Source organism: Gavia stellata, chromosome 7 (assembly GCF_030936135.1).
Source record: "Gavia stellata isolate bGavSte3 chromosome 7, bGavSte3.hap2, whole genome shotgun sequence".
NCBI lineage: Eukaryota > Metazoa > Chordata > Aves > Gaviiformes > Gaviidae > Gavia > Gavia stellata.
This window is the reverse complement of record NC_082600.1, coordinates 29,733,550-29,747,609: the sequence shown is the minus strand read 5'-3', so window position 1 is coordinate 29,747,609 and position 14,060 is coordinate 29,733,550. Positions and strand designations below refer to the sequence as shown.

The 14,060-nt window shown below is 41.0% G+C and overlaps 2 protein-coding genes across 2 annotated transcripts in view; both read right to left on the bottom strand.

The window, feature by feature from the left end:
* Positions 1–2,803: 2,803 nt before the first annotated feature.
* On the bottom strand, positions 2,804–8,785 carry EAPP (E2F associated phosphoprotein). The gene is made up of 6 exons (XM_059819447.1): positions 8,703–8,785; positions 7,884–8,065; positions 6,447–6,545; positions 5,943–6,066; positions 4,936–5,055; positions 2,804–3,402 (listed from the first exon to the last, which is right to left on the bottom strand). The coding sequence occupies exons 1-6, from the start codon at positions 8,774–8,776 to the stop codon at positions 3,138–3,140; spliced, it is 864 nt and encodes a 287-aa protein (XP_059675430.1). The 5' UTR covers positions 8,777–8,785; the 3' UTR covers positions 2,804–3,137.
* A 1,234-nt stretch (positions 8,786–10,019) lies between these two features.
* Positions 10,020–14,060, bottom strand: part of SNX6 (sorting nexin 6) — a 30,845-nt gene continuing 26,804 nt past the window's right edge. Inside the window, exon 14 of the mRNA XM_059819270.1 lies at positions 10,020–11,047. Within this exon, the coding sequence (XP_059675253.1) occupies positions 10,994–11,047 (54 nt within the window). The 3' untranslated portion in view covers positions 10,020–10,993. The remainder of the gene's footprint in view (positions 11,048–14,060) is intronic.

The following is a 14,060-nucleotide window of genomic DNA, read 5'->3' as shown; positions in this document are numbered from 1 at the left end:
GGGTCTTCGGTTGTCGGGGGGAAAGGACACCCAAAAACGTGGCTCAGATAAACGAGACCTTAACATCAGCCAACTCTGACTAGATTAATCCCATATGAATAGGAAAAACAGAGGCTTCATTTACAGTTTACTGTAACTGTTGCTAACTTTGCGCTTCCCTAAGGCACTTGGGGCCTGAAACCAGAGGGTGTGGGACGCCCCTGCCCTGAGTGCTAATTGGCCTAAGGTAGGGAGAAACCCCCCGAGACTGGCCTGGGACTGCACCATGAGAAAGGCCCTTGGCGGTTTATACTGGCGGTCTCGTTCCGAAGGCACTGGTTGAAACTCTGCTGGAAGGGGTCGGCGGTAATCGGGCACCATGACTAAGCAGAGCGTGAGGTGCAACCAACCACTAAGGCACCCGGGCCAGGCCACCAGCCGGGACCTCGCACGCCAAGTATGCGCAGCATGGACTTGAAACTGCCATCGACCCGCTATACTCAGGCTGCGTAGTAAATCAATTTGCAGTGATGTCACTGAGTGGTATGATTCTGTTCTTGCAGCCACCCCAGCCCTGCCTTCGCCTGTGCTATTAGTACAATGAAAAAACAAGGAAATACAGTCACAGGAGGATGCACATACGAGTTATTTACACAGCTGCAAAATACAACTACATTACCAGGAGGTAACTGTGAAAAAGAAAACCAGCTGGCAGAGAAAACTGAATACTGTACTAGTTTCTGTGACAGAATCTGAAAAGGGATTTAATTCAACCAGAAGACATTTGGACACACTTTATCTAGGCAGATTTATTTCAGCACAAGAAATGAGAGCATTCACATCATTAATACCCGCACACAACTGGCTACAGGAGCTGTTGTCCCTTCCAAGACCACTGTTGCTTGTTGCAGTTGCTGCTTGAAAAAGTGGTGGTAATCATGAAAGCTTCCTTTCTATATAAACCCGTACAAAGCTTAAGAAGTGGGGTATTCAGCACAACTAAAGCATTACTCCCATTCAAAGCTGCAAGAACATTATCAATACGAGGTAAATGAGTCCCAGTCCTGCCTGCTCTAACGCTTCCTAAGAATCAGCTCTGCAATTCAAGTGATAGGGCAAGCAAGAAGCAGCAGCAACTACCCAAGCTGCGAGGAAAGGTAATATTGAGGCATGCCAGCTTCAAAATCTCCTGCTATATCTGCCCTCATCCACCAGCTGGTGCCCAGGCCCCTTCGCCTTTTCAGTATGGTGCATACTCAGAGGTTTTTTGCTAGTTAGCCCCTTAAGAAAATTGACGATATTCCTCTGTATAGAGTTTCCCCTTCTTCACCAGCTCCATTCTACCCCTGCTTAGGGACTGCTACCACCCCCGTCGACACTTGAGCCCTTGAACTACATTCCCACACGCTCATGTTTCCAGTAACTCAGGGCAAAGACCCTTAACCTGGCGCTACACCGAGCCTTTGCACTTCACCTGGAATGTGATGACAGCTACATCGCAGCCAGCACGCCCTACAGCACAGACTATATCCTCTTACCACATCTACTCCTCCACGCTTCTACTAAGAAGAAACAATTCTTCGTACGTTCAGAATTTTACACATACATGGCACACAGTAGCAATTTATCCCACTTCAGATGATCACATAGCTACCAATATGCAAGTCAGACACACCACTGATCCGTCTGACTGTAGGTAACAAAGACAAGATTGAGATCTTACCTCAGGGAGATCCCAAGCCTCAAAACAAGCATGGCTCAATTTTGACTGTGGGTTGCATGTGCAGAGGAAGGTGTACCGTACTGGCCAACCAAGCATTCAACAGCTGCCTCAACAGTACTCTACTTCATCGAACAGAGGTTAAGTTTCTGCTGACTCAAAAACAGGAAGTCAGTGTTCTGCTCATGTAACCCTGCCAGAAGAACCAATGTATTTTCTTCTTCCTAATCTCATGTAACAGTGTGTGGAATGAGTGTGTGCAGATTAGTAAAATGCAGCACCAGGGACTACAAAAGGTAACCAAAGAGTCACAAGATTTTATTATAATCTAAGGCACAAAAGAAGTATGGTCTTCAGGTTCCTACCTCCTAAGTTTAGGTATTTCTGACACTTTCTCAAAGCACATATAATGAATTATTCCTGGTACTATTAAAAGAAAAAGCATAAAGATGAGATTTTTTTCAGACAGACTCTTGTTCAAAGTGAAGTGTTAAAAAGCATCAGGCTAAGAAGGGAGACGTTACCTACTAATAAAAAACAAGAGTTGACCTCTTGGGAGCGTGCCTGGAGGAAGAGAGGGAAGGATCCATTGGTAACGCTGCAGTGGCTTCGTAGACTAAGCAAGAAGTCTAAATGTCAAGTAGCAGAAGCTCTTTATGCTTCCATAAAGAAGCTGTAAATGTACTAAAGAAACACAAAAAGCAGACAAACTAGCTCTATAGTCATAGATCTGACCATAAATTTCTTCTTAAAATCTGTCATCGTAAGGAAAAAGGACAATAAAGTCCAGTATTTTCTTCATACACATATTTACATTAAAACCTTTTAACTGTATTACTAAGCATTAATGTTGTTTTAAATGATCCATGCCAGAATTATCCATGCCAGAAAACTCGATATAAGCTAATCTTTCACTCTGTATAAATAAAAATTTCCATTTTTGAGATCTTAATGGGCCAAAAATCCAAATATAATGACAATGCCTTCTTTACTAAGCCTACCTGTGTGCAAATCTACCAAGAATACCAGCCTAAAGAAGCCCAACATACCGACTGAGAGCCGTTTACCACATGCCATAGAAATGACCAATGTAGCTATGGAGAACCAGTTACTATACAGTATTTATTCTAAGCAGCAGTTCTAATACATACTGAGATAATGGATAGTATATATACAGGGAACGATCGTAATACACAGATCTTACATTGTAATTACAAAATTTTAAATCCTCAATGCAACCACCTGACAGTGAAATAATATTGCTCTTAAATGCACACAGTTAACTTCCGTAAAGTTTGCAAAAATCCAACCATTATAAAGTTCTCTGATGAAAATGTACATTCAAAAGACCATATTTAAAAAAGGCTAATATGCCTGCATTTCTGACACTTCACACAGTCTTAAACAGTGCAGGATTTTTTCCCCCTGCTTTTGCACGTTAGCAGTGGCTGGCTAGAACATTGAAGAAGTGAAAAACTTCATCTTTATCCATTACTGCCACTTCAGTTGAGCATTCAGTACATAATACTGGATGATACACTTCCTCCTCTTCTTGATTTGATTGTATAGAGGTAGTTTCTTTACTGTGCTTCATTTTCTTATTTCTTTTCTTTAGCTTCTTTCTGTATTTCAGAACTTCCTCTTTATTAACAACGCAGTTCATCACAAACATCGCTCTATATTGTGTTTTGTAAGATTCATGTCTATGGAGAAAGGGAAAAAATGCAAGTCATACCATTGGTAAAACTCTGCTTCCAAGAAATTGGTTATCACCACTGGAAATGGGATTACAGATAGGAAGTACCACGCCAAAGGGCTGAAAGCCAAACAGGTACTAAGTTTTATAAAGAAAACAAACGTCACAACTACAAGCATCATAAAAAAATAGAATTGTAGCCATCTGTCTTGTTTTTGAGGCATTTTTAAAAACACGCTTGTTCTTGATGAAATAAACACCCCAGAGTACAATGGTATTGGTCCTGCAGAATTATGCATTGCGACGTATAGCTGATGACAGGCAAAAGATTATGAAAAGCTGCAAGTCCAAATTACTCAAATACTGGCATTTAGATCCTAAAATGTCTTGCAAGCCTGAAATTCCTTATTTATAAACAACAAACATTGACACATCACACTTGAAAAAGCATGTCTATAATAAAATATAAAACGTACTTTCAGTTGTCGTCAGTATAACAACCGTATAGCTGGAGTACGTAGCAATGTTCAGGGGCTGCGGTTCAATTCAACACAGTGTCCTTCAGGCTGCAGTTTTACAACAGCCTAAACCAATGTTAACAGGTGGCTGCAGAAGTCCTATCTCGAATTCTGCTGGCTTTACTGCTTGTATAATTCTGTGCTGAGCTATTTCAGTTTACTAAAACCAAAAAAGACCAGTCTGACAATAAAAATGGACAGTTTTCTGTCAGCTTAGCAAACTTAAATACCTACCTATGGAACAGGGTCAAGGAATACCATAGCCAGCAAAGGGAAGAGAGTGAGAAACAGCACCCAGTACTTAGATGATTTTAGGATTGGAATTTCATCCTCAATCACCAAAAGTACTCAATAAACGAGAGGTACTTTATTCCTCATTTCACAAGATTTCTTTCTCCTTTATTCCCAGTTCAAGAGTCCTCTCCTTAGCACGGGTTAGCAGTACTAACTAGGTTTGCAGTGCAGTCAGATACTGGAGAGCTGCAAAACACACTATGGATTCTCACCTAAATGCTTTCCGGGCACTTTTTAATATAACTGTACTCAAAACCACAATTGTGAGAATAATAAGTAAGAATACACCATCTTGATTTTGCTTAATCCTCCCCTAAACAAGGCACTTTCACACAAAAGTAATAGTTAACCTGGAATAATTCTATGCCTCTAAACATCAAGCAAACATATTTTTTAAAAAAAGAAGAAAACCAAAACCACCACCCATAACCCAGTCTGAACTTCTTGTTTAGTCTCAGTGAAATGGGTTTTTTTTATAGTTTATCTTCTCCACTATGCTGAAGTTCTACCCTGTTCTTCCTCATCTCCATGTTGCAGGTTAAGGTGATCATCATTCTTACGAACTAGCATTCACCCCTAAGTCTGATTCATATATCTGTCTTCTCTTCAATTAGCTCCGCCTCGCAAGACAGACTTGATCAAATCAATTGATCAAACTGAATACACTAAAAATGCAACTGACCAAAAAAAAGACATTCCAAAAAGACCCCTTATTGTTCACCAATTACCTCTGGCAGTCCAGGCATAACGTCGTCATGCAAGCAGGGCAATTCAGAACAGCATCACTATTTGGAACAGCTGAAGGTTTTGTCTGCTGCTGCTGCGGCACTCTTCTTTGATTACGGTACCTACCAATTCAAAAAAGGAAGAAGGAGAGACAAAAAGTGAAATTACGTGCCTTTGTTGTCGGATATATCAATTCAACCTCCAAACCTTTTTTATATTAAAATACACCAATAAGTACTTGCCTGCTTCTGGACACCTTTTTCACTAACTCAAGGCACATAAATAAATACACTGGGGGAAAAAACACATACCAGTATCTTCATTTACTTTGTACAGAGGATTCTTATTTGGTGAAACAAATACAGCTAGCATGAGAATTTGTGCCTAATAACACTCTCCTCTGATGAGGCAGTTGTCTCAAGTGCAATCTGCGCAGGCAACATAAATTAATGTTATCTTTTTCAACAGATTTACATGTAGAATTTTACTTCTGCTGCAGCAATCATTCTTCTACTTCACCTGTCAAAAAACTCTCAGTAAAGCAGCTTTGTGCTGTTGCTATTTTATCTGAACATTTCGTGGCTTGCTAAATTCAAAGTTTTCCAAAACCATAAATAGAATATTTAGCAGGAACGGATATTAATTTAGCAATCAAAGTATCATAGGGCATTAAAAATTGAAATTAGCAAATCTTACAACCTTTTCATCCACAATATGGTTGTTTAGATGAGATCTACAGACAAAACTGGCTTACCAAACTAGGAAGTTTTGATTTTAGAAAATGGCAAATTTTAGAATTGTGTCATTTTGAAGGCTTGACTTCCATTACATACATGTAAAATTTTTACAGGCTTTTACATTTCTATGCTGTAAATTCTAAAAAAAAAAAAAAAAAAGTTTCATTACATAGGCTTAACAGCATAGGCTTTTTCTCTAGATTCACCATCTTCATTTAAATTTTTCATTTTATATTAAGCATCCTACAATTCAAATATTTATGGTCTCTTACCCCCTCCTCTGTGAGTCTACCCACTCTTGGTCTCGACTGTCTTCTTCTGGGTCATATAGCAGTTCATCATTGGAAAGAATCCGACGCTGCTGATGTCTTCTGTTTTTCCGGAAGTCCTGTGTAACTGGAAAGATTTGTGCAAGCACATTACATCCATCAGACATATGATGATTCTCTGCTTAAATAATCAAAATGTAAGTTTTTCAGTTTTCCTTTTCCATACTCGCAATAAATCTAAACTAAAACATAAAGGTCTAGCTCCTCTCCTCCAAATGCACCACCCCAAAGCATTAATGCACCTTACATACATTGGGATACATCATAAAGTTGCAGGAACTACATTGAGATGATATAAGCTAGTAATTCCCCCCAAAAGGCCGCCTTCAGGAACAGCCCCTTGACTTCCCAAGAGGATTCTACAGAATCTGAGATTCAATTCAACACAGTGTCCTTCAGGCTGCTACTGTAAAGATGTCCTCCTCTCTCCTCGCCTCAGCCATTTACCTATTTTTTCTTCATCCTCTGAATCAGAATCAAAGTAAATGTCATCATAGTATTTTGAAGTGGTGGCAGGTCCACTCCGCCCAGTACTTGAGGAAGTACCTACGTGTGAAATTAGAGAGAGAAGTGTTAAGAACATCCCACCAAAAGGATAGCAAGCATACAGCCCAGAACAAACCTTCATTTTCAAGTTACTCTATCCAGGTGTGTTAAGTAACACCTCTCCCAATTTATTCCCACATCCTGATCATCCACATTGCTTGTGTTATTTCATTTATAGATGCTCTCTCAGAGCAAAGCTTCTTACTCCCTCTGAGATGAACCTCAGGTACAGTTCAAAGGAAAGTTTCTCCCAAGGTACACTCCCTTTAGGCACAGAGGACACCACATCAAATATGCCTGCCTCTGCCCTATATAATCCACACAATCTCAGACACTCCATAAATCTTCAGTCATGCAAAAGAAATACAGGTGTGGCACATTGTTTCACAAACTTTGATTACAATTCACTTTAAAAAAATCCAAAAAAATTTCAGGGCCACAGAAGTTCAAAAAAGACCTAGACGAATTGCCAAGCACATCTGCCACAGCCAGCCTGCACCAAAGATCCTATTCTGTGCTGGATGGATGTGGTGGTATAGCTATCGCTACATCTTCTTAATTGCACAACTAAAACCTACAGATCAGATTTACCCACTAACACAGATAAAACTATTAAATCTGCAGAACGCAAAGTCAAGTCCCTGCATTAAAGTGAATACCGCGTTGATTCTCCAGGAAATTAAGAACACTTCAGTAGGTATTTTGTAATAGGTGAAAAGAATATATGTTCTTCGAATGCCAAAGCAATCCATCTCTGGCACCCATAGTACACAAACACCAGAACACATATATCTTTAGCGCAGTTTTACTATTTGATGTAATGTGTAATTCTAAGCAGGTAAGGGAGGAAGAGATGAATGTTTTTCCTGACTTTTTCCCCCAGATGATTTGGGATCTCAATCTACCATATGCTATCCTTTCTTCAAGAAGGGGCTCCAAATGTTGATACCATCCAGAGCCGCTAGACAAAGTACAAGAGACCACAACCTGCTCAAGAGACTTCTAAATACATGTGAAAGAACAACTTAAAACAGAAGTTATAGAGATATTGGAAAAAAGGGGACTGATCCAACAAAGAGAAATCATATTAAAGCAGGAAACAAGAAGTTTAGAAACACCAAAATCAAAGACTCAGAGAAGATGAAACAGAGGCATTCACTGAAGTGGCACCTGGTGACCATTTCTGCAGAAGCAATCAGCCATTTTAAGATTTTTTGTAGGCTTCAAGTGTCACCACACACACCTCTAGCCACAAGAATAATACATTAACTTCACACCTTAACTGGATACCACTTAACACATGATTACATATGCAAGCATGTGTTAAGTGTGATTTACCCATTTCTGGTGATGTCCATTTGCCTTCCATAGTCCTCATGGTGATGTTCAGTTCCGCTTCCATCTCCTTTTGGAACTCATCGTCACTGGAAGACTCGCTCTCCCCAGTCAGGCACTCCCGTATCAGCTTCCGCTTCTGGTCAGGAGTGCCATGTAAAAGCACATCCACCTCATCTTCTGAGCTACAAATATTTAAGCGTTACATACCTAATTATGATCACCAGCTTAAAACATTAACCGAGTCATTTGGAGAATGAACATCTGAATTGTTCGGATGCACTGGGAAGCACTTATTCATGTGTTTACAGGAAATGTATTTATTAAAACACTTTATTAGCTTGTTGGTGTTAAAACTGGTTTTAATGCAAAGGAGCTTCAGCTGACCGCCTGTGGCCTGCCGCGACGCCTCTGCAGCTCTGGTCAGCGAGCCTCCGTGCAGGGGCAGGCATCTGTTCACACGCCGCATTTGTCGGGTTACAAATGTAATTACTCCAGTTTCAAGGCAGAAAACCGCCGCAGCTGTTGCGCAGCGACCCTCCTACACCCCCCCGGGCGGCACCCCGCGGCCCTGCCCCGCGCCCGGGCCGTGAGGGAGCCCCGCCGGCGTCGCCGCCCGCGGAGCCCAGCACCCGGCCCTGCCGTCCCGCCGGGCCCCGCGGCGCCCCCCCGGACTCCGGCCAGGAGCCGCCAAGCCGCAGCGGGGAGCGGAGGGAAGCGGCGGCCCGCTGCCGCCGGGACGCAGCACCCCCGGCCCGCCCGCCTCAGGCAGGGCAGCGACAGGCCGCCCTGGGCCCGCCCGCGGCGGGGTTCCTCCAGCACCTGCTGAGCGCTCGCTCCTCGTCGCTGGGCTCCTCCACCACGTACGGGTCGTCCTCCTCCCGCAGGCAGCTCATGGCGGCGCCCAGCCGCCCGCCCGCTGCCGCAGCCACCCCGCGCCCGGCCACTTCCGGGCGCTCCGCCGGCTTCCGGCGGCCGAGCCCCGCCCCGCCCCTCCGCCCGCCGGGGGAAGGCTCCCCGCGGCCCCGTCCAGGCTCTGCGCGGGGCGAGGCCCCAGGGGCTCGGGGGCAGCCCCGCCCGCAGGGGCGGAGGGCGCCGGCGCGGCCCGGCGGACGCGCGGGCCCCGCGCTCTCCCCGCCGGTGCCGGCCGCCCGGGGCGGCGGGGCTCTTCCTTTTTCAGGTGGAGCTGCAAGTCCTCGGGTCACGTTTTAAATGTTTTCTTCCCAGTTACACAGCCAGGGGTTGGAGCTTTAAGAGACACACCCAATACCAAGAGGCTTGAAAAAAATTTAATGAGCTAGTAGCACTGAACAACGAGGACTAACCTAAAAACTGTTCCCACATCCTACTTAAAATATTTACAATTTTGTTAACTGTATATACACTGTAATCTTTGTCCCTTATAGTCTATTTATAGATGAGTTCCTTAGGAATTGTAACAGGTGTATCTGGAAGATGATCAGCACAGTATTATTGTAGTAGCCACTGCTGGGAAGTATTATATATACTAGTGAGTTGCTAATAGCCATCGGGCACTGGTAATCAAAGTCTGAGGCTATGCGTACGCAACTCAACGCACAATGCAAAGAGCGTGTTCAGATAAGAAACTCCTCCGCCTTTGAAATGTTCTGATGTGCAAGGTGGCAGGGCAGGTACACGACGCTGTGCAATTCACCCTATTTGAGAAAAAAAAAACACCCTGCAAACAAGACAAACCGCACACCTCTGTGCGGCAGTACAGGGAGTCTGTAGTCACAGAGACATTGACTTACGTGGATCTGCATCTCCAAACATCCCACTCACCCAAAATTCTGCTGCTCCATTGAAGGTCTACATACCCATATAAAGCAGCAATCCCTCTGTGAAGAGCAATTCATCACGTAATGCCTAATTTTAGGACATCCTGAAATCACACAACAGAACAGCACCTCTTGGAAAAGTTTCGTGGTTCAAGTAAGAGAGACAAAGCAATACAACAAATAAAACTGGATTCATAGCTCTAAGTTTTAAGTCCAGTTAGCAGAATTAGATCCTTTTCAGGCACTCTTTTATGGGGTATACCTTCACTTTTTATATTCTGAAGCAAAGCGGCTTATCTGTATCAGAGCAGGGCAGTGTTACCTTTCACTGATACTTTATGCACTTTCTGAACTCCCTTTTGCTACTTTATTTCCCCTTTCTGGAAAGAAACCCAAAGAGTTCTTTGAAAAGCCTTTCTGCCAAAGAAATTGCAGGGTCAGCCACCAAGCTCAAAACAATTTAAGTACACTGGATAGGAAAGTCACAGACAAACAGATAGGAAAACAGATAAACCTGAGAACGCAAGTGAAAAAGTACTGGGAAAGTATTTAGTGTCAGACCAGTCCAATACTTACTCAATGGCTTTGCAGGATGAATAGAGAAAAAGCTAATTAATTTAATCTGATTTACTAGAAAATATTAAGCTTACAGATGATAACGTCTGCATAATTTTAGAAAAATCATCAATTTCATGGTTTATTTTACAATAATTGGATTAGTCTACAAGTTAAGGCAAACATACTAATGCATTTGCTTTTCTTTTTAAATCATAGTTATAAAGGTTACACAAAGTTCTCCAAAATTTCTAAGAAATGTTCACGATTGAAAAGAAGATTAAGTTTCTTGATATCAGTACATGGAAAAAAAACTAAGACAGTGTATACAATGCCATTATAGTAACAATATTCAAATATCTAATGGTAATATTTAGGCCATTTGAACAATGTGCTTCAAATGGTGAACTTCAGAAATTACTTACAAAGGTAAATAAGATCAGCAGCTGTATCGTAGTATTCATAACATGAACATAATTATATTGGCTATTTTCACAAAAACAGAGCATTTGGTTTCTGAACAATGAAAGCATATAATGATTAAATAAACATGAATATGTATGTATAACAAGTATGCTGTTGCTTCATATATTCTGGAGCTACTTTCAGGTGTTTTGTTTTAATTTTTTTGAAAGAAGGAGCTTGCTTATGTGCACTTTGTCAAATGTTTTCTCCAGGGAACTGTAAATGCCTATTTAAAGTCATGAAAATAAAATCCAGAGGAGGGCAGCCCTTGTTACTGGGAGGACGGAGCGTAGCTTATGTGTCACCATTTAACACTGCCAGGCAGCTCTGCAGCAGCTGTAAGTTACCCTGTAAAAATAAGGAAAAATATGACCACATTTCCCAACTTTCTTTTACAGTTGTGGCAAAAAGATGTTTTTTATACAGCAATGACACCGCTAAAGAAGAACAGACAGGTATTAAGCTTATGTAGAAATTTTTATGTAAGTAACTTTTATCTTAAAGAGTTTTTTAAATGTAGGAGCCTTGTGTCATGGAACTAAACGGAGCCAACTCGAGATTCAAAAATAAGCATTTAGTACCCCTTCCATGTTTCTTCACAAGTTTCTTACTAAAGATCTAGTCTGGCCACAAAAGCTATTCACTGCAGAGCATTGTCTTAGCAATGAAGTTCAAAGTTACAAAGTTTTAATTTTTTATATAGTATTGCCATTACTCGGTCACTGGAATACTATTCCCAAAGCAGAAGTATTCATATATTATACAGAATACTGAATTCATCAAGAAATGTTAACCAATTCACAGCACTCAGTATCTCCTCGCTATAGCAGCCATCTAAGCTCCTAACTCTGTCCAAGGACAGGCCTTGTTTGAAAGACAAGACTGATTTACATGCTTAGGCAGGTGATTTAGCCATGAAAGTTGAGTTTAGCCTTTAGAGCCCGAGCTACAGAAGTGATTATCAGAACATTAACTAAGCTTTATCTCTAAGGCCAAGTTCTGCCCTTCTTTTCAAACACCTGTAGGTCAGTTTTTAATCCTATTTAAAGCATTCTGACTCTACCATAAAAACATACAGGTTGAATTTCAGATTTCTGAATGAATTTACAGAACTGCCACTTAAAAAGATACCCTTGTGAATTAAGCAAATGTGATCGACAAGTAAACCAGGATTTACTTTCAAAAAAAAAAAACAACCCAAAAACAACACCAAAACAAACCCAACCTGGTATTCACAGTATTCACATTGTTTTGTGCATTCGCTTAGATCACTTCAAGCTACTGGCTATTCACTATTAAACAGCTGTACTAGATTTGTTCCCAAATATGAAATCTCTGTGTAAGAAACAATATTAGGTTGTTGACAGTGTTAAGAGTAATTCCTATCAGGTTCAGATAAAATGCAAGAACAAAGCATGGTCTGGTCTGAATGCCCTGTTACAAACACAGGAGAAACTGCTTCCTTTTAAAAATTTTTTGGATCCAAAAAGAAACCTGTGAAGAAAACTTCAAACAAACAAAAGCATGTAATTAAACAGTATAAGTAGCTGTGATTTGCATGTCCTTGACAAACAGTCCACACAAGTACTAAAGAATTTGTAATTCTTACTTTTTCAGTTGAAAGCATTCCAAGTGATCTGTGGTAGATAGGCAGAAGCACACTCGTCCCTCAGCCCAAACAAGGTAAGAAATGGTAATTCTATCCCCCATTAAGGTTCTTTTAATCCAGATTAAGCAATTAACTAAATTCAAAGCTTCAGAGTAGAAGACTCCCAGTTACATCTACTGAATCCTTTTCAGTCTTCTCCAGAAGTCAGCCATTTCAGTGACAGCTTCAACAGCTTTTTGTCCTTTTATGCCTACACTGGCAGAGGACAGTCACAAGCTATTTAAAAGGCTTGTAATTCTCTGATATGAACAAGTTCAATATACATGAGATGCATGTGGACTTGGTGGCCCATCTTTGTAGTGTACAGGATTCATAATCTAAGGTCTCTGTTACTGAGCAGCTGATTATTGGCTGTAATGAAGTAATGAAAAGGAATACTTCAGTCTTAAGTCTTCAGTCTTCAAACTGAATACTTCAGTCTGAAGTATAATTGTGGACTGCATGCATGTTACCTATAACAAAAGTGTGACAGTGTTTTGGCCACCTCTTTACAGCCCATCAGCAGCCTGAAGTATATTTGCAATTCACAGGCCACTATGTAGCAGTCTAAAGAAAAGACGGTACCAAGACGTTCTTTATACATCAGTCACTTCCAAACTCAGCCAGCCAGTCTACTGAGATTTTCCAAATAGGCAAATCATTCATTTTCATTAGATCAAATTTACAAAGTTCACAAGAGCAACCTTATTTAAATTATAATAAATCAAGGACAATAGAGGCTGTGAGACATTACTCCTTCTGGCTGCAACATCTGACATACTTGACTTATATCAGCATAGCTCAAGAAAGTTCTATAAATTCAGATTCAGAAAAGTGTTTCTTGCCAGCTCAGACTCCTAAGCTCTAGATATTACAGTTACTGGCAGAACCATGCTGACAGAAATATCCTTTTCAGGAAAAAAAGAATTAATGACAAAGCATTTAACCAAATCCCTCAGCATTGGATACTTACTCCCTTCTTCTAGCAACAGACATCTCTTGCTAGTAATGCAACAAACTCTTTTTCCACAAAACCCCATAAAGGCAAGAGTGTATTTGTGGAATGAGATGTTTAGGTTTTTTTATTTTTTATTTGAAGAAAGTGGCTATCTTAGTTACCATTCATTTGTCAAAAGACTGAAAGTATAATCAAGGCTATAAATGCTTTAAGTATATGATTATAGACTTCGCAGTTTGACCAGCTATCAAACCTGCCTTCTTGAACACGAAGTCCAACACAGGAACACCTCAAAATGCAACTGTTTAAAATACTGAATAGGTTTAAATGCAGCTTTTGCACTAAATGCCCAAACACTTAATTAGATCTTACATTAGTTACAGCTACATGAAGTCATGAAGAAACACAGAGCTAGCAAAACAGAAGTTAAACACTACCAAGAGGAATAGTGGGACAGAATGGCCATAGAAAAAGAAACATTGATTTGTTTAATATAGGTCAGAGACCAAGCAGAATCTAAAGCTGCAGTTTGGCAGCTATTTTAAGTAAATCTAGGGTACATGCTGCTGATAAGAAGGCAGCTCTCTCATTCTCAGACCCTCCCAGCCAAAACTGTGTGTTTTGACACAAGGGATGCTGTGCAAACAAGACTGAAAGTAGATTAGAACAACCCAGAGTAACTTTTAGCTCCATCTTACTACGCAGCTGCACACATAATAGTGCCAACAAAAGGGAAAGGAACAGAGTTATGCATC